The 20,030-nt window shown below is 50.9% G+C and overlaps 2 protein-coding genes and 1 long non-coding RNA gene across 12 annotated transcripts in view; 2 read left to right on the forward strand and 1 right to left on the reverse strand.

The window, feature by feature from the left end:
* Positions 1 to 218: 218 nt before the first annotated feature.
* PIGC (phosphatidylinositol glycan anchor biosynthesis class C) lies at positions 219 to 1,278 on the reverse strand. Its single transcript, XM_062616166.1, has one exon. It carries the CDS (start codon positions 1,200 to 1,202, stop codon positions 324 to 326), a length of 879 nt encoding a protein of 292 aa, XP_062472150.1. The 5' UTR covers positions 1,203 to 1,278; the 3' UTR covers positions 219 to 323.
* Positions 1,279 to 1,406: 128 nt separating this feature from the next.
* Positions 1,407 to 5,091, forward strand: LOC134162411 (uncharacterized). Its single transcript, XR_009964320.1, has 3 exons — positions 1,407 to 2,321; positions 2,352 to 2,629; positions 5,058 to 5,091. It is a non-coding gene; the product is annotated as an uncharacterized LOC134162411 (long non-coding RNA).
* Positions 5,092 to 13,465: 8,374 nt separating this feature from the next.
* SUCO (SUN domain containing ossification factor) overlaps positions 13,466 to 20,030 on the forward strand; it is a 40,491-nt gene continuing 33,926 nt past the window's right edge. For 3 of the 10 annotated variants that reach the window (XM_062616175.1, XM_062616174.1, XM_062616176.1), the window contains exon 1: positions 13,466 to 13,745. In XM_062616175.1, the coding sequence (XP_062472159.1) occupies positions 13,681 to 13,745 (65 nt within the window). In that variant the 5' untranslated portion in view covers positions 13,466 to 13,680. The remainder of the gene's footprint in view (positions 13,746 to 20,030) is intronic. The other 7 variants (XM_062616168.1, XM_062616169.1, XM_062616170.1 and 4 more) reach the window with 4 other exon arrangements.

Here is a 20,030-nt window from a genome sequence, read left to right on the forward strand (position 1 = left end):
TCTGAGTGGCATGTCTGCTCAGAGGATGCCCACACCCTCTCTACGCCCACTCCCACCAAGCACAAGTATAGGTCTGCATGGCTGGAGCACACCTTGCCTCGCTGGCCTGCTTCTGAGCTCCTGCACGGGCTGCCTGCTCTGCGGGGTTCAACTACTTCCTTTGCCAAAACCAAGCAGGTCATGTCTGGAAACAGATGCTGAGGGTAACACAAACGTGGTCCTCACTGGGTGAGAGGCTTTATTGGGACAGGTGTCCTCCTCCCACACGGCTGTCCCCCAGCAAGGACCTTTGCACTGCTCCCAGCAGAGGGTCCCCCTGGGACCTACATGAGGAACTTGGAAAGGTCCTCCTTGATTTCAGCCTCGTCCCATGGCCCATGGATGTTGTCCTTGAGCAGCTGAAGGCGGATGAGGCAGTAAGGGCAGAGGCCACAGATGGCCAGCAGCAGTGAGGTGAAGAGCACGGCGCCCACAGTGGAGATGGTGGCCAGCCCTGCCAGTGCTGCCAGCGCAAAGAGCACTGTCACCCCCACATAGCATCGAGGCGTCAGGGCTTTCAGCTTCTTCTGCAGCATGGGCCAGAGGGCGAAGATCTGCATGGCAAAGGTGACCATGACAAAGGCATGGAGGGAGCGTGGCAGGCGGGAAGCCAGGCACACGGATGCAAAGATGGCCATGTTGAGGGACAGCGTGCTGGAGACAATGGCAGCATTGGCACCATAGTCAAAGAAGATGAGGTGACCAAGGAGCATGAGAGCTGACATGGCATAGATAGTGTCAGTGCTGATGGACTCGGTAAGCGTCTTCAGCACCGGAGAGAAGCCATAGGTGAAAGCAGTGAACACCAGTGTGCTCTTGAGGTCAGCCCACCGTGTCCTCCCGCTTTCCCACCGCCCAGCCCCGCCGTCCACGGCATCAAAGAGGACATAGCCGAGCAGGGAGGAGACCAGGGCCACCCCGAAAAGCCCCTGCGGGCTCAGCACCCCAGCGTCCATGTACCACCAGGTGACGACGAAGACGCAGACGCTGCACAGCTGCTGCGCCACCACTCCCGACTGGAAGACGACGGCCTGGTACCGGTACCGCCGGGCGTGCACGTTCTTCTGCAGCTCCTCCAGGAACCGCTGGTCCACGTAGTTATCCGGGAAGGGCTGCCGCTCGTACAGCACCTTCTGCCACCGCCGCCCGGCAACCGGCTCCATCTCCCCGGGGCGGGCGGGGAGGGCGGATGTGAGGGGCTCCGCCGCCACACACACGCACCCCCTTCTCCGGCCCCCGCCCGCTCTCACCGCCTCCGCCTCGCCCCGGCCGCGACGCAAGGGACGCCGGGCGCTCTGGGCCGCCACCAGCCGGCGGGAGGTCCCAGCAGACGGCGCCGTGCGCGGATGCGGCCGGGGCCCGGGGCAGGAGGGATGAGGAGGGAGCAGCAGCGCTGGGCACTGTCAGGCACCCCGCGGCTGCACTCCCCTCGCCAGGCAAGCAGGCTCTTCCCCGCAGCCAGCTCTGGGGGGTTCTGTGGAGACCCCGGCTCCGTGCCAGGATCTGGCCATCCTGAATGCCACAGCCCTCACCCTGCGCGCAGGATTCTGCCTGGAAGTGCTCCTGCGGCTGCCTCGCTCCTGCCTGTGTCCCCCTCCCCGCACCCCAAACAGCTGGGTGGGCACCTGCAGGAGGTGCTGCCAGCCCATGGAAGGAAGGATGCTCCTCCTTCCTGGTTTGGGCTGTGAGTCCCTGCCGTGGTCCCGGCAGCAGCTGTGCCCTCGCACCGTGGCAAGGGGCTCTCCCGGAGGACCGTCTTTGCAGCCCTAATGTGCCATCCTTAAGCGGCCGTCAAGAAGGGCACGGCCAGTTGGTGGGATTTGGCCTGGAACTCCCTGTGCGTGTGTGTGTCTGTCCTCACTGCTCAGTGAGTAACCCCAGACCATGGCCCAAGCCCCACTCCCTGTTCCAGCCCAGCGAGGTACCTGCTTTCCTGGCCAAACCAGGCTCCAGCACCCATGCTGGGGAATGTGGGTGTGATGCTACAAGCACGGGTCACCTTTCCCCTGCAGCTCCTGCCTGCTCACAGCTCAGTCCTGCTCTGCTCCCCAAGCCTGCTGGCACTCTCAAGAAGTGGAGGAGGCAAAGGAAAATTCATGGTTGCGCAGTGGCTGAGTAGCACCTCTCCATGGACACCCATCTGGTGCACTCATCATCCCCTCACCATAGGGACGGAGCTAGCATGCAGCAACAGGACTGGGGAACAAAATGGGATGGGGGAGGGGGTGATTTGCAGGGGCAAGAGGCATTTTCCCTAAGTGTGTGTGTGTGTTTGTGTGTGTGTGTGTTTGTGTGTGTGTGTTTGTGTTCAGGTCAGAGCCTTCCCAGCCTTGGAGAGGTGCTCGCTGCAGAGGAGTTGCTTATTTTGGCCTCACCTGAGAGGCCTCAGCAGGGGGTAGAGCAGCTCCAAACACTGCCCTGTTTGTGCTTCAGGGAGGGGTGTTCGTGGCCATCCCGTCACAGTGGGAGCCGGCAAAAGAGCTGGTGGTTGTTTTATTCCCACAGGCCTCACATATTTCCCTTCGCTAGGACAGGAGCCAGCCAGTGCCTGCTGCATGGGACTCTCCAAGCAGGACCTCACCTCCTCCAGGTACGTGCAGAGGAGCAGGTAACTCCCACACTAATGGTGTGCCTTCAGAGGGGCCTCAGGCTGAGCCACATCTAAAAAGTGCCATCTTCCTGTCCCATATCATTGCCTCCAAGCCAGGATGGAGCGGGACCCAGTTTTAGCTGCCCTACCTACAAGTTCCAATCCCCTCACTTTGCACAGAGCAGTGTGCGTGCCTTTGTGGACGCAAGCTGGTGCCTACAGGGACAGGGAATGCTGCTAGCTCCTGCAATTGCTGGCATTGCCTTGAAAGCCAGGATCTGGGAACTCAAGATTTTGAACAAACTGTCATTCTCCCAAAGCTGCAAAGTAAAGCAGGGGCCTGCAAGAGAAAAGTCTGGAGGGCAGCATGAGAAGTGCCATGGCCGCCAAAGTGAAGGGACATCACATCCCACAGGCAGGAGCAGGGCAATGCTGTGCTCTTGTGCACAGCCATGATGCATTAGGGACCAGGAACAGCAGCTGGGCTGGGGCTGGGACATGATGCTCCACATGGTCAAGTCCATCTGGAAACTCCAGTGGAGGGGGAGAGAACAGAGACAAGGGGTGCTTCTTGTGTTCCCTGAAATCTCCTCTGCTGTGGCCACCAAAGTCCCCCTTGAAGGCAGAGAGAGGCCAGAGACTGCTGCTGGTCCATGACTCTCAGCATCCCCAAGCTGTGCTGCGTGATGTCAGCCATGGCAAAGCAAAGCCCTTCTGGGAGATGCCAGCATAGGAGCCGTAGCCCCCCATGGGGTGCTCAGCCACCAGACAAGGGGATCACCCTGGTGCTGGCTCCACACCCTTGGCAGTGCTGATGCAGTGCCAAGACCTATGGGCCTGGCACCCACTTGGTACTTGGGAGACCCCAATGGGCTCTGGTGTGGAGCAGCTGCCGCTGCAGCACTGGCACTGTAACCCCACGAGACGGCACACTGTGTGCTGTCACAGCGTGAGCGCATTGCCCACAGTCCAAAGGGCAGCTCAGCCCTGCCTGGGTGGCCCAGACTTTGCCTGCAGGGGACTGACTTGCCTGCCAGCACAACAGCCCTAGCGGGACCAGCCACGGGACTCGCCACATCACCATCCGTTCCTGCCAGTCAGAGGGGAATGTGCACTGTGGAGTCACTCCTCAGCCCTCCTGGGGCTATGTGGCCGATGGGGCTCTCCTGGCAGGGATGAGCAGTATCTAAGGTCAAGGATGCAAAAGCCGTTTGTGAGCACATCTTAATTTCCGCTCTGGAGTCCGCACATGACGACCTCCCTCACCTCACAATTAGGTGTCCCCAGGTGCCACTGGCCTCTGGAGAGGCTGTAAGATGGTGAGTGCTTTGAGCCCCTCTGCTGAAATGTAGGAATGAGGAGCTGGATTCTATGGCACTACAAGCTCTGTGTATGTTGGCTTGGCTGTCCCCTGCCCTTTGCAAGGAGACCCCACTGAGGATCTGTTTAGCGTCTGCCAGGCTCTGAATGTTTGAATACACTTCTAAAGCTGTTTGGAAGGAAGGTTGGAAAAGGTGACAGGCCACGACTGAAATAGCTGTGACTGATGTAGACCTCCACTGGAGATATTTGAGTATCAAACTGTGCATGGCATGGTACCCTCCCCAAGGGCTCAGAGCTGCCTCCAGGTGTGTCTGCTTCTTCTCAGGGTGGGTATATCACTTGTGCCACAGACGTAGTCTTTGAAATAATGAAACAGCACACCCTGCTTAGGGTTTGAGCTTGCCTGAGGCTGCACGGATGAGGGCAGCTCCTGCACTGCTCCATGCCCTTGGCTGGGGCTTTTCCCCTGCATCCCACCCGCGTCACCTCATGGGGGACAGGGCTGTTCCAGCTGTAGGTCTGTGATGGCACCAGCAGCTTTGCAGGCTGCCTTGCAGTGCGGGCTCTGTCCTCCTCACCGTGCCTCTGCAGCGAGTGGTGCCTGCAAAGGTTGTGCTGTGTATCCCAGGCTGCTGCAATGGAGCTGGGTCCCTCCATGTGCCTGGGGCAGTGGTACAGATGGAGCTGCCTGTGAGCACAGCTCTGGATGCTTGGGCTTCATTTCTGTCAAGTGATCCCCCAGCCCTCCCTAGTGACCCTGGAGCTGAACCCTCCCTCCACAGGAATGTTTTCCAGGGGGAGGCTGGTGGAGCTCCAGCTGCTGAATTTTTCTGTGCCTAGAGACCATCTCCTGCCTTAAATGGGCCGATGGCAGGGGCCGCGCCTGCCCTCTTGCAATCACCTACTTAAAGATGTTTTGGATTTAGTCCCCAGCATGGAGTGGAACGCCACCAGCGCAGTGCCCCACAGCTAGGCTGAGCCCTGGGGGAAGATGCTGAGCCATGGGGGGCTGGTTGCCCTGGGGTCCCCCATAGTGGTGTGTCTGGGCATCGGGGAGTCTGGTGCTGCTTCAGCTCTCCCAAGCATCTCTTTTCCATGTGTGCAGGTCAGATTTCTTGTCCCAGGCACTTCATTTCCAGGAGAGGAGCCTGTAAAAGGGTGCAAGGGACCTTGCTGGAGATCCTATGGAGGCATTCCTGGGAGATCTGTCCCTGTCCAGGACAAAGAGAGGACCTAAATGCTGGTGAATCACTGGTTTTCTCTTGTGCCAGCATCCTAGGAGGACAGGGGCCAGGCTGGACGAGATGTGGCGGCTTGCAAGAGAGAATAAGGCAGTAGGAAGGGAGGGAGAGCAGCCAGGGAAAAGGGAAACTAGTGCCCTCCCAGGCAATAAACTGAGATAAGGAGGTACCCAGTGATGCTGCTCTGGGCTAGGGAATCTAGGAAACTGGGCTCAGGTCTGAGGAGCCCAGGCTGCACTGGCATCTGCCAGGTGAGCTTTGGGATTTGCTGAGCCTGTTGCAGAGGCAGAAGGACAGGAAAGCTGCTGTGGAGCTAGGTCAAGGAGCTAGGGCAGAAAAGACATAATGTGGAAAGGCACATGGATTCAGGGATGTGACCTCTGGAAGACACAGCCTCTGGGGCAGCTGCAAAACTGAGCTACCTTGGCTCTGGCATTCCCCAGCGGTCAGCATGGATCGGTGAAGCCCTGTGGAAAAACGCCCTCCCCACTGCCTGCACTGGGCTCCAGGGACAGATACGGGCAAGTTGGCTCAGCTGAGGTCCCAGCCAGCTCCAGTGCAATGGGTCAGCAGGGTTCTGTTCCATAGGGCAGCTCTGTGAAAGTCAACCTGTCACTAATGAAGATGGGTTTGTATTTTAATCTGCTTTAAAAATAAAAATCCCTAGGAAGCGCAGCCCAAAATGGTATCAACAACATGCTCTGCCAGCTGCAGGGTGCTCCAAAGTGTGACACTTCCAAACTTCAGCTGCCCAGGTAAGCTCAGCTCAACCCTCAGCCATAGCTGGCACGTTCCTAATGCACACAGTGATGAAACCAGACCTGGGGGTGAAAAACCTAAAACCTGCCTGTGGTACCCGAGCATGGATTGCCATGAAATCTGGAAGGTGAAAAATGTCCAAGATTCAGGACTTGGGAGGGTCTTATGGTTCACTCAGGTGCCCCTGAGACCTGGCAAAACAGGGCTGGGGCTCCGGTACAAAGCTTTGCTGAGTGGTTTATGACTTTTCCTCTCTAGCCCTGAATCTGAAGTGTGGGGATGGGATGTGAAGTGCTGACCCAGCTCTGCCATTGTCAGTTAAAAGAACTGCAGGTGGCAAAATACCGAAAACCCCAATTCCCTGGAGGGCAAACAAAACATATCACTGGGGAGAGCTGGTACCCAGGGTGGTGGTTGCTGGAGCCACACACCAGCTGTCCCACACCAGCTGTCCATTGCCCCAAGCCTCATGCAGCAGCTGCTTCTCTCCCCTTGCAGTTCTGGGATATGGAGCGAAAGGCGCAAAGGGACCTGGAGTTTCCTAACAAGGTTTTTACTGTCTGCCCAGGATATGTTTATGTTCTTTAGCTGTATAATTGCAAAGCCAGAAATAGATGGGGAAGGGGGGACATTGGATGAAATAGTGTATGCAAACAGGCTGGCTTTTATGGGTAGTGTAGCTGGGGAAAAATTTGGCATGCACAGGTCAAAACAGGTTGTAAATCACTGCTTTAGCTTGGTGCACTGCGAAAGGATCCTCCTCTGTGCTCACCTTCCCATTTGACTAGTAAGGAAGCATTTGTTCAAACACAGCATGGCCTCAACCTGGAAACACAGCAGTTTCACAGGATATATTCACCCCAGGAGCCCTTCCTGCCCTCTTCCCATGAACATCTAACTGAAGTCTCCAAACAGGAGCCTGTGTGTTTGGGAATTACGGTGTGATGGGGGGGCTGCGGTGTGTTTTACACACACAGTGCCTCTCCCTGCAATACAAGCACAAATACAAGAACACAGGGAGGAGGGTCCCCTGCACCAGGCTCTCCAGGACATGCATGTTCCCCTGACAGCATGTGGGTCCCTGAGGAGTGACACTTCCTGCTCCTGCCACACCCCCCACCCCCCCATTCTTAAATGTCTGCCATGGAGAGGATGGAGCCAGGTGGGAATTTAGTTTATTTTAGTACTCGGCAAGAGGGTAAGGAAGTGGCTGAGCTGAGTCCATGGGGTTCCCTGTGTGTGCCTGGATGGCCCTCCTTCCCTCTCACCTTCACCACTTGCATCTAGCGGAGGTGCTGCTGCTCCTGCTCAGGCTGCGTTGCCATGATGGTACATTCCAGCAGAGCTGTCTCTGGGCCTCAGCCACCCTCCCGGCTCCGGGGGAGTGCGGGGGGTGTCTCGGTTTTGGTTTTGTGTGGAGAAAGCAGTGCTGTGCTGTCTTGCTGGATCACGCATTGCCTGCCTTGGCTTCAATTTGCATGGGGCCATATGAGAAACCCAGCACTGGGTTGCACTGGGTGCTTTCCCAGCCCCTCTGCTTGCCCTCAGCGCTTATGGGCAGCTGAAGCCCACACTGTCCTCCCAGAAATAAAGACCCCCAAAAGCTTAATACCTCCATCACCAAGCTGTGCTGTTTCTTGGTTTCTGTAGCAAGATTTGTTTTTCCTTTTCCCAGGGGGCTCAAACAGCAGCTGCCAGGAAGCACCGGGGGAACCAGCAGGCACCGTTGCAGCAGTTCACCCCACTGGCAGCCCCTGGTCCTACACCACGTTTCCACCATGTGTCCAAGAGCTAATTTTGATTCTCTGTGATTCAGCTGCCAGCAGCCCTGGACTTTCCCCACCCCATCAGCCCCCCTGCCCTGACGGCAAGAGCAGCTCCTCGGCTGCTGACCATCTCGTCTCTCTGGCTGGCAGCGAGCAGCAGCCTCTGTACTGGTGTCACTGCATCAAGCAAGAATGCTGCTTATGGTTGTACCTTGAACGTCTGCTGCCAGGCTAAGGGATGGCTCCTTGAAGCCATTTTCTATCAGTTCCCAAGCACTGGCTGTAGGAAATAGTATTTTCTGTCATGCAGGATGGGGCTCTGTGATCCCAAAAGGGGTCCTCCCTGATGCACCCTACCTGGGCATCCTTGCTGGAACAATCATTTCATCTCCTATTTCTAGGCAAAGATAAATTCAAACAGAGCCATTCCAAGTAAGGAAACCAAATGGAAATGTTTCCAAAAGTGGAATTCCCATCTCAATTAATTTCATCCATCTTACTTAAAGTAGGCAGAGGAAATCTCTCTCCCACCCTGGCTGTGCCCCTTGGAGAGCCACATGAGCCGTTTAAACGGGTGATCCCAGCCATGGTCCGTCAGTGCTTTTGGGAGCCGCAGGACTGTGGTACCACCTACCTTGCTGGATTTCAAGGCTCTTTCAGGCACGACTGAGGCTTGCTGGCTAGAGATCAGAGCAGTCGCTCTCCTACACCAGGTCACACAGCCCCAGCCAAGTGTCACTGTGCAATCAACCCTGCCTGCCATGAGAGCTGCCCACCACTCCTCAGCGCCGTCACGCCCCACTGCGCTGCCCACATTAAATAAACCTAACGAGTCTCTGCGCACAGCAAGCGTTTTGGTCGGCTCCATCAGCCAGTCACTCTGACTGTGCTCACAGCCTGGCAGCCCAGGGTGGTGCCCACCAGGTTTTAAAGAGGGGTATGGAAGCGGGAATCAGCATCCATACAGGGGATGCAGGACCTGCCTTTGGGGCTGCACAGACACGGGCCCTCCCCATGGGACAGCATGGCAGCCCCAGCACGGCAGAGACATGACATGAGCAGGACCGCTGAGTGTGCAAACTCCACCAACACTCCCGGCCACCTCAGCCCAGGGGTGAAACCCTGCAGCAATCCTCTCCCAAAGTCCCATATCTTGGAGGCAGTTTATTGAGTGATGCAAGAGTAATTAGCTCAGCTGGAGGCAGAGCTGCTCTTGTTTGATTTTGCAAGGCAAATTATTCCAACCCCTTTTCTGGTTTATGCAGCTTGTTTCCCTTTGGTGTGAAGTGCAGAAGAATTCAGGATTTTTTTCTAAGTTAAGTTTTATGCTGAATTTTTTCCTGCAAGTGGTTAACAGTTCATCTAAAGTCAGAGGAAGTTCTGGAAAGCAATCTTGCAATTTACAGCTTTTCCTTTACTAAATAAGAAACGGTCAGGAAATTAAACAGGAAATTGTGTCTGGAAGGAACAAAAGTTTCGTTGTCAAAACCTCTTTATGAAAGGTTTACTTTATTTTAACCAGTAAGGAGCCAAGATCAATAGTCAGAAGAGGAAGGAGTTTGTGTGAATTAAATGACACATGAAAAAAACCCCAACGCTTGGGAAAACAAGAAGCCTTTGTAAAGAGCAGATAGGGATGAATGCAACAGAAGGCTTAGCATCTGCTTCCTGAAAATGCTGGAAACAAAGGCCCAGGACGTAACCCAGGATCAGGTGTCTCTCCAGAAGTCAAGCACTTCTCCCTGGCCTCAGTGCTCAAATCTCGGAGAGATACTCTACAGCCTGTGCAACACTCCAGGTGCATTTGAGTGTTAAAAGAGTGCAATGGACAAGCATTGCCCCATAGCCGTGTAGGGTTTGCAGGTAAAACCACAGCACCATTTTTCTCCTCCTGCTCAGAAACACCGCATGGAGGTGCCCTTTGGGTGGCTCCCTCCGGGTCTCTCTACTTGGAGCACTGAGCACAACGACCTGGCTTTTATTCCCAGTCAGCAGAGCAATGCTTGTACCACTGCCAGTGCAACGCGTTACGCTTTGTATACCCAGTCTTTTGTGCCTGCACATAACCATTGCAGGCCGTGGAGAGCCCTCCCCACCCAGGGGATGCAGGTACATACACCATCAGTGGCACAGTGGTTTGAATTCAGCCCGTGCCCCAGCTCACCTCATGCTGGGGTATAGCCAAGGGAGATCTGGCTAAGAGCAAGCCAAAATCCCACTGTGAACATACAGCGCCTTTTGAGAATCCCATGCAAATATTTGCTCCCAAGTAACCCTACAGTACATTGGGCTTTGGGTTAATCATGGGTTCTAGTTGGGTAAGCTGCAAATTTTTTACTATTACATTGCTCATCTTATCAGTGGTTGAGAAACAAGCTTAGTAAGCATTGGTATGTGGGTATGTCAGAGGCGATGCCTCAAAACCTCTGTGTGGCTTATGGCACCAGGCTCTTTTGGTGGATGTTTATACCTGGTGGGGACTAACTCAAAGGGGTTTTTCTCCAGGATCCTGACCTGTCACTGTAATGCTTCCCCTAAATGAGCCATCTTTCGTGACAGCTCTTTAGCTGTGTTTGGTCTAAACCGTGTGTGATTAATCCCCATCTGGTAATGGGACCAAAGTGTGTGGGAGCTGTGCCAGTTGAGAGCAGCTGCATGAGCTGAGCAAGTGTGGCTTCACAGCCTTTTCCCCTTCTCTTGGGGGAAAAGCTTTTGGCAAGGAAGCTGGAAGAATTACTGTCCTGGGAGCAAGGCAGAGTCTGACAATGGAGGTGGTCCCAGCCGTATGCTGTGGCATGGCCCTGAGCAAAACACTGCCTGCCAGCGCCGAGGCAAGTGCTATAGCTGGAAATACGTAGCAATGAGTTAATAAATGTTTACCAGCACTTCTAGCAGACAGCTGAGCAGTTTTTTCAATTTATAATGCTTCATGGATGGATTTCTCTACTGCTCTGCTCCTGGCCATCCCGAATGCACAGAGGTTGTGGCCAAAGCTGTATTGGTGGGATGGGGAAGTGCTCTCTGTCTGCTGTGTGACTTGACTACTGTGAATCCTTGGGGAGGTTGGAGGCAGGACACTGAGTATGTAGATGCACACCTTGCCTGGCATCTTCCTGTGCTGACGCACTGCTCTCGCTCAAAAGGTAAGGTACTGTAACTGGCAGCATCAATGAAGGTGCTGAGTCCTACCCTCGGGGTCATGTTGCCCCAGAGGGACAGAGGGAGGCAGCTGCAGCCAAAGCTCACATTGCCCTGCCTCTCTGCAGCAGCCTCCAGCCCTGAAAGGGGAGATCTGTGGCATTCCCTGACATGATTAAACCAGCTGCTGGTGAGACCTGCGCTCTTGCTCCCCTGGCTCGGGGAGTTTCCCACCTCCCAGGCAGCTCCCTGGGGCCAGCGTGGAGGCACACCCCTGGGCAGAGATACCTTCTGCACCAGTGGTGCTCTGGGCATGGTCCTGCTGCAGGTCCCTGGAGGCACAGCAGAGCCCTCCACACAGCATCTCTGCTTGAAACCCTCCCAAGAACAGTTAGACGCCCTCACAGCCACGGATCCATGCTGCTGCTGTGCCATGTCTTAGCTCTGCTGCTGCAAAAGGCTGAAGAAACCCTCATGGCAAAGGTGCTTGCTCATGCCCCACCAGTGCCATGAGGCAGCTTCTCAGTGTTTTTCAGGACTCGCCTCACTCCTATAACTGGTTGGGCAGCTCCTGTGTGATCCACGCTCCTGGGGCAACAGGACCTGACCCAGGAGCTGAGTGGCACTGGGGCAGCAGGCTGGTTGCTGATGCACTGGGAGAGCTGCCAGTGGGTCCTGCAGCTGGCACTCGCACTGGGACATAGAGCAAAGCCAATCGCTGTCAGAGCCACCTGCCCGGCCACTTTCATCTCAGTATAATCCGTACTGTGGTTTAGCAAGCCCATTTCCCATTGCCAGAGGTTCACGTTAAATCCCATAGGCTTCTTGTGAAACCTACCAGTGACTTGCACAGGAATTTCTTCCTGTTCAACCTCATGAGTCACAGACTCATCCAGGCAGCTCCAAGCCTGGCTAAGCTGCAAGGCATGGAGCAGCAGGTGCTGCTCTGCACCCCAACTTGCTGCCCCATGCGCTGTGTTGTTATTCCCCCTGTTTTCCAAAGAGATAAATGTACTGCAGGATAGGCCGTTTCTGTCACTGGGAAGCCCATGGTTTGCTGACCCACAGCCTGTGTAGAGATGAGGCACAAAGCTGGAGCTTCTCCCTCTTCCCAATGTGTTGGCACACAGCTCTGTCTGCTGCCTGCGGCATTTGGAGCTCTTGGAAGGGTGGGAGATGCCAAGTGTTAATGAAAACACAGAATGACTAGGTGAGAAATCAGAAAGGAACAGACACAAAGACTCTACAGAGGTTTCCAGTGCCAGCTGGGAAAGCTACTTGCAGCTGGCTGACTCCAGTCAATCCATCCTGCAGCTTGTCAGCATCAAGCTGAGTGCTGCAAGCACCCCTTCTTTTGGGAGCACCCTTGGTCTGCCATAAGGGCCAGAGCTGCTGGAGCTGCTCTGGGATAAACAGGAACTGTGACCTACTGCTCCTACAAGGATTGCCGTGATTCACACCCTCCCCTTCTGCCCTCGGGGCAAAGCTGTCCTTCCCTGTTCAGAGTTCTGACATGTGCATGTTTCCAAAGCAGCATGCTGGTGACTAATCCACCTGTGCCTTCCAAGGCTGTCATAATGCCCCATGTGCTGGGTGAGCAGTGCATGTTGCTGTTCCCTGTGGATCTGATTATGCTGTTGCAGCAGGAACCCCAATCTTGAGTCATTTTTTGGTGACAGTAAGCTGCAAGGATGGCTTTCTTGGCTGCCATAGTTCAGTGTAAAGCCCATTTTAGAACACTTTGCTTCAGATTTAGGCCTGGCTATCTACAAAATCCCTAACGTTTTGGTAGCTGTCTACCCAAATGTGCCTGTACCAGGAAAGGCACCTCTCCTCTGTCCCACATTGGGCACGGGTACCCAGCTGCCGAGGTCATGCTCACAGCTGCCAGGCCTGCAACTCCCAGTGGTGCTCTGCAAGCCCCAGCCATCAGAAGGCAGTGCCAGGCAGGGAAACAAACGAGTTCTGTGCAGACAGCTGCTGGGCTGGGGAGAGAAGCTGGCCCAGCAGGGCTTGGCCAGGCTGCCAGGTCCCAGGCACTTCCCTTGTGGGCCTCAGGACGCACCTGAGGAGCTGCCAGGCAAACTATGGCTCAGCTCGTTTTCCTACGATAAATGAATATGGACAAAACCACCTTAAACACTTCTCTGGCACCACCTGTGCCTACGGACTCGAGCAGGGCTGCCATGCAGCTGTCAGTGGGTGAAGCCCGAGCCCAACCGCTCCTCACGGGCTCCCGCAGACCGCCTGCAAAATGGCTGATGGGCACCCGCTCGCAGCAGATACCCGCACCGCCTTCCGGCCCGGAACTACAGCTCCCAGCAGCCCCCGCAAACAGCGTCCGGTCCACGCCCACTCCGCGAAGGTGCTTCCGCTGGGGGCCTTAAGCGCTCGGCTCTGCGGGGCAACAGGCGAAGAAGCCCGATTTAAAAAATACATTTTAATGAACCGTCGTGTCGGAAAGCCTTTGCTTAAAACGTCTCTCGCACTGGAGATAATGACAGAGGGGTCCTTGGGAGGGCGGGGAAAGGGCAGGCTCTCCATTGGTGGCGACAGAGCGAGGGGGCGTGGCGAGATGTGGTAGTGGATGACGCATATCCTTCCAGCTCAGCGCGTGAAAGGATCCGGGGCTGGGGGGAGGGGCCCGGTGCGGCGGGCAGTAACGGCTGCGTTCGCTCGCGCCGCGGTGCGTTGCGTGGGGGAGGGGCCGCCCCAGCGGTCGTTCCTCTTTAGCGGCAGCCGCCGCTCCCGCTTCTCCCGCGGTCCCTCTGCCGGGGAGGATGCGCCGCCGCTTCCCGGCCGCGGCAGGTAGACGGGGGAGACGATGAGGGAGCCGCCCCGCCGGCTCCTGGTCCTGGGCTCCTGCCTCTTCCTCTGCTCGCTGCTCTGGTGAGTCCCGGCCCTTCCGCGGGCCCTCGCCATCAGGCCGGGAGGCTCCTCCGAGGCCTCCCCGGGCGAGGGTGTCCTGCCTCTCGGAGCTCCCTGAGAGGACAGAGGTGGAGGACCCCCGCTGCCGGGCCTGCCTGCAGCCCTGCCGCTGCCGTCTTTTCCAGCAGCCCGGGGACCTCGGTCCGCTCACGGTGCCCAGCTTGGGGAGCCTTTTTCTGCCGCGGCTCCGGCGCAGAGAGCGCCTTGGTCGGGATGCTGAGGGCTAATGGCCGGAGACGCACGGGGTGGGAGGTGGAAACGGAGATGGTGCCACTGGGGAAAGGAAGGTGCTTTCTCTCGGAAAAACAAGAACGCGTTCAGGTGCTGGTAGCATGTGGTGTTGCGTTAGGGGAAAGGCAGGTAACAGATTTTGGGAGGGTAACTCCGGGGGATGTGAATGGCGATCATGTAGTGTGCTCTTGAAAACAGGTGCTGTCAGATGTAGAGATCGTCCTCGGATATCAGCTGTTTGGAGTTATTCTGTATGCTTCTGTATGAATATTTTGTTGCCACTTGGTGCTTTTAACTATATGATTTACTTGCTTTTCCAATTTCAGGCTGAACTCTGGCTGTGTTCTCTTAAAGATCAAGTTGCCTTAGTCTTGAAACCGTTTTTCTGCAGCTGGCTGGAGTCATGTTAAATTAAAGCCAATGAGCCTTTTCATTTTTGCTTTGGTTATGTATTTGAGTGTTTTCACAGTGATTACGGTGTTCCAGCATCTTCTGTTTACTTTGTTTTCAAACTGCCTTAAAAGATGGTACTTATCACAACACAAATATTAGGGGAATATATTTCTGTAATGTAGGTTGTAAGCATCTTAAACTTTGGCCTCCTTTGAACACTGACTCACTGTTTGAGAAATACTAACCAATTTGAACAGCAAACTGCAAATACGGAAAACAGAACAGCAGTAGTTGCTAGAGATAATTGTGTGTCCAGTATATTACTTTTAATACACTTCCTGTAAATCGTTTAAATAGTCTATAAAAAAAATAAAGGCAATAGTCTTTAAGGTTTGGGTTGTTTTACAGGTAATTCTAGTTGGATGAAGAAGGGGGAGTTCAGATATCTCTGTACAAAATCAGTTGCAAATCGGGTGCTGACAGTTGCGTTACTGGGTTCAGACAGTCCTGGAGCAAATTAGGTTTGTGTCATCACATTTTTGTTCTTAGGAGACAAAACAATGAGTCCAAAAAGTGCTTGAAAACTCTCTTGCTGTGTTTCCATTTGGAAAAATTTTAATCGAACCTATATGGCTAGAACTTTTTTCAGTGAGCTGTGAACCTGGTCAACTGTTTTAGACAGCTTTCAACTTCTTGGCGAACTAAGTTTCTTCTCATGAAAGGTTCTACTTGTATAGTTGGGATTCTTACTAGGAAAACAGTTCTTTTTCTTTCTGACTCTGTCTTAAAGGCAGATAACCTGTTCCTGCCTCGAGGTAATTTGTAAATGAAGGTGTTCTCAGCTTAATGATAGTGGTCAGAGTAATTTTTTTTGTTGCTATGTTCTTTGTCTGCTGTTTTAATAGAATTGTTCAGCTAAAGAAAAAGTTCAGGTACCTATTCCATATTGATAAAGGATTATCATGTTCAGCTAACTTGGAGATGGCTCTTTAAAGCATTCTCTTAACTGATCTTAGAGCTTGTACTAGAGTATCACAAACCTTTTACTATTTATAAAAAAAAGTTCAGCTTGAGTGTTCACCCTGCACACTCTGGCTGCTTTTGATTACAGATCCAATGGACCTTGGGAGCAGTACAAGCTCTAGTTGCTTAGTTTGGTGTCCAAATATGAATTCACATTGGAGAGCTTAAAATCCTCTGCAGGATGGCATTGTGACGTGCTTTAATTTCAGTAGCCATGTCGGAGTTGTAGTTGTAAAGTCTTGAGATCCATTAATTCTGGCATTGTTGCTGGACTGTGTAGCATGATAAGTTGTGATGTATTTAACTTTTCCTTTCCTAAAAAGAAAATCAGCAGCTTCATTTACATAAGCAGTTAAGAATCTTTAAATAGTAAATGGAGGCTTTGTGATATAAATGTTGGCATGTGGGACAAACACATTTCAAGACATCTAAATTTGAAAAGTCATCTTCAAAGGATTTAATGGTGGCAGGAGAGAAGTGCTTTTATACATAAAACTAGTGGTCAACAGAATAGTAAGAAGCAAAAAAGCAGGGAAACCAGAATTGTTGAAAGAACACTCTTGGGGCTCTTTTGACTCTTACTTTTTAGTTAAAAATGTGACTGTGTATTACAAAACCTAAAAAAAATCCCAGAACCTTGAGTTTGGGGGTTTGTTAACTGATGTCTTTGCAATAAAGGCAATGTGATGCTCTTTGGAGTGTGGGACCTGAGAGTTACTGGTACTTGAGGCTTTCTGAAGCTACAGCTCTCTGACAAGCCTGAGAGCCAGCAAGCTTATTTTGAGTAGTTCAAAAAAGCAGGATGGCTGCATGGCTTTAGAGAAATGCTGTTGATGGAGGTAAGGCTTAGGAATGTAGTGCTCTAAAAATAATACCTATCTGTGCAGACTGAAGCTTTGACTGTGCATAAGAAATAACTCCTGTTGTCCTGAATTTACAGAGATGGCTTTACGCTTCAGTTAATCCCTTTGTGTGGATGATATAATGCAAAAAATATTTTAAAACTTGTAGTGTTTTGTAGCTCGACAATATACAGAGCTGAGTAAGTGGAACAGGTTTAGAAGCTTATAGGGATACTAGTACTATCTGAATTGAAAGTAGCTGTGACAGTTGTTTGAAGCATAACCCGTATAAATTTTTCAGACATCAGCTTTTGTTTTGCCATAAGCTGCACTTTCAAAGTGTTAGCTATGAGTTTAGGAAAGAAATAATACGTACAGTGATTTGTCTTTCTGATTCATTCTATCCCAGAAAATGCATTGTGTTATCCTGGTCTACTTAGCTTTCATGAATTCTTTTATCATCTTCAGTTTTACAACTCTGCGTAAGATGGGTATAAGCACATGTGCACGCTGGGATGCTTTAGTTGTGGTTGCACTGTGAATGTGCTGCATCAGTAAAGCATGGCTTGTATCAAAGTGACTGAGCAGCAAGATGTGCTGTTCCTGGTGGAAAACCCCTAGTCTAATACCTCTCACTCTGAAATGAGCGTACCCTGAAAATTGTGAGGATCAGATTGGGTCAGTGGCATAGCCAGGAATAAAGCCGTGATACAACTGCATTGGAAGGGGGCAGATTTTGATATTGCTTTGTATTTCTACCTATTTATGTGAAGATTTACGTGAATGTTAAGGAAATAAAATGTCTGGTTTTGCTTTGTGTTACAATGTTCTACATTTTTGAAGGTGTGCTTGTTGAAAGATCCTGCAATGCAAGAGGACCTGTGAAAAAAGCAGTGCTATACTGGCATTGTGATAACATCACTAGTGTTTATTTTGCCGCTCCTATCCTGCACAGGCAAAAGCCATGCAAACTAGATGGGAGATCTCTAAAGGAAAGGGTTTCCTAATAGGAAATTTATTTGCTTATTACTGGCTTTCGGCTTAAACCTTAAGCTTGCATCTGTTAATAACAAAGGTGTTGAGTGGTAGAGTTGGGGTGTGAGAGGCTTTTGTGCCAGTGTAACATGCCTGTTTATCACAGAAACCCTCTTTTCAGCAGAGTATAATGTTTGCAGGAGAGTGCCTTGATGATCTCAATAGACCTGCTAGTGTAACTTGTTAGTAATGGTGCTGAGAATTTTATATGGTGATTCTCCTCTTGTGTAGTTACTTTAATCTCTTCAGAAGGCTGATAATGAAATGCACACACAGGGTGCTTAGTTTTATGGCAGAAGGGAGTAATGTGATTTAGGCACTGCTCATATAAACTTTTGTTCCAGGCATCTGATTTCAGAATTAAAACCATGTTCTTAGATATGAAGTCTCTTATTTGGAAGCGTCTTGTTTGGAAGCTCTGTAGTTAAGGTTGGGACAAAAGCTGCACTGGAGCTCTTGGACTCAGTCAAATTTGAATATGCCTAGCTTGTAGCCTGCTCAAGTTGAAGGTATTGTATGCAAGCAGGGGCTCTGGTGTCTTACGCAAAACAAATGCTTTGCCCAGTTATTGAATACTTGGCTTCTAAAATTACTTGAAAATCAGTGTTTTCATGCAGTATCTTCTAAAATATTCGTCCTAGAAACTTCATAGTTTTGTTACGCAAGTAGTGTACTAAAGTGGCATGTGCCCCCTCATGAGGTTGCTGTGTTGATGCACAAGACTCTGCCTGTTGCAATGAAATGTGCCCCACTTACGCACTTAATTTCAATTTTTTCTGAAACTTTTTTCTCTAACCTGTTGTTAGTTGTTTTCCACTTTAATCTTATCACTGTATTTTACAGAACACTTTTGGCTTTTCTGCTTTTCCTGTTTTCAGTTTTCTTTACTAATCTAGCCCTTGGTAAATTCCGTGCTGCTTTCAAAGGCAGGTTGTAAAATTTTTTTTATCAGATTAACACCTGGAGGTGCTACAGCCCTTTGCCTGAAGAGGGTGTTTTTTTCTGTGCATGAAAACTTTTGGTTGAGAACAGGGTAATACTCTAAAAGCTTTTCTTACAATTTTTGGTGAAAATACTGAGCTGGTACAACAGACTGATCCCAAAGCTAGTGTGGAGAACTTCTGCTTGGGTGAGTGAAAATGTTGGTATAGAGATGACTTCAACTGGATTGGAGTATCAGTAAAAGGTTCTAGCAGTTCAAAATTAGCTTAGGTGCTCAAAGGAACCTTCTTGGCTTGACTGAGTTTTGGAATGGCAATCAAGATATTTTAAAAATACTTTAAAGGTAAGAAGCCTATTAAAAATACATGACAAAATGCCTGTGAGTTAGCTGATAGCAACTTTAGAATGATCTAGGGCAAAATTCATGTGAAGTTTATGCTGACATTCCACTCATTGGCACTGTGTTAAGCTGTGTTGCACTCGCAGGGGCTTTTTACATGGGAAGTTAGTGCAGAGCAACTGCTGATGATTCTGAGCCCGCTGATGCGGTATTGTGGCTATGTAGATAAGCTTATGAATTTAAGCAGTGAGGGAAATCTTCAAAGGTGTGTAAGTCAGACATTACTGAAGACTCTAAAATCCTTAAAGTTTAATCACATAGTTATTCTACTATTTTCCTGTAGTTTTTGTGTTTAGTTTAAGGCTTTACTGTCTTTTTCCAGAATGTGTTCTTTTCCCAAAACTCTTGCATTAAAGATAACTAGAGCCTGACAATGCAGGGAGATTCTCTTAAGCTGTGATCTTCAGTGCAGTATTACAGAAGCTTGTTACTGAGAACTACTAGGAACTTTTAATCACTTTGAGCACTTCCAGATGGACACCTTTCAAGGGTTAGGGTTTGTAATTTTTGTCTGCGATTTCTGAAATAGGCTACCTGAATGCTCCAAGAATTAAGAGGTATGTGTTCCAGTGTTACCTTGCAGCATGCATCTAATATAGGCTGTTGTCTGTCATGGGCACTGTGTCAAAACTATACAGTTATGGTGCTGTGAAGGTGGCTATTGAGATAATAGCCTTTTCTAGGATAGGATTAGAGTAATATTGGTAGCACTGTAAGAAAGGCTTGAAGGGGTTTTCCACTGTTAGTCCTTCACCTTGATTTCCATTGTTTGACTTAGGAAACGGGAAGGTCATGGACAGTGGTGTGTTCTCCCTCTGTGTTCAATTTTTATATCTGAGTATACACTAGCTCAAAGCAGACTTTCTTTTTACACGTTAAAAGTGTCCACAGTCACCAGATCAGATCAGGGTTGCAGAGAATTACGTGGCGGAGGGTGGAATGCAGGACTACTCCTTCAGGCAGTAAATGGGTTAAATCTGATAAAGTAACCTTGTTTTGCAGTCTTTGCATGCTAGTGCATTTAAAGTGCTGAAAGACGTATTTTTTATTGATGGCTGGAATCTTATTGTCTGAAGCTGTGGAATTCAGTGGTGTCAGAAGTATCTTTGTTTTGGACTCCTCTGAATAAGTGAAGTAACTGTCTATTTTTTGTGTATCTAATTCCAGTTAGGAGACAGTTTGGAGAGCACATTCTTTGCAAGGAGTGGGAAAGATATTAAACCCCTAAATTAATTGCAAAAATACAATGGATTGGTAAAGGATTTGCAAAAAACCTCCAACTTCAGCTGGTTTGGGGTTGTGTTTTTGTGTGCTGGGTTTGGGGAGTTTGTGTCGTTTTGGTTTGTTTAGGTTTGTTTTGTTTGGTTTTTTTTTGTTTGG

Source organism: Pezoporus occidentalis, unplaced genomic scaffold (genome assembly GCF_034315485.1).
Source record: "Pezoporus occidentalis ecotype Australia unplaced genomic scaffold, CSIRO_AGI_Poc_V1 ctg189, whole genome shotgun sequence".
NCBI lineage: Eukaryota > Metazoa > Chordata > Aves > Psittaciformes > Psittacidae > Pezoporus > Pezoporus occidentalis.

Bases quoted from the DNA above. Each gene is read 5' to 3' on its own strand.
- PIGC (XM_062616166.1), bottom strand. From the start codon at position 1,202: ATGGAGCCGGTTGCCGGGCGGCGGTGGCAGAAGGTGCTGTACGAGCGG.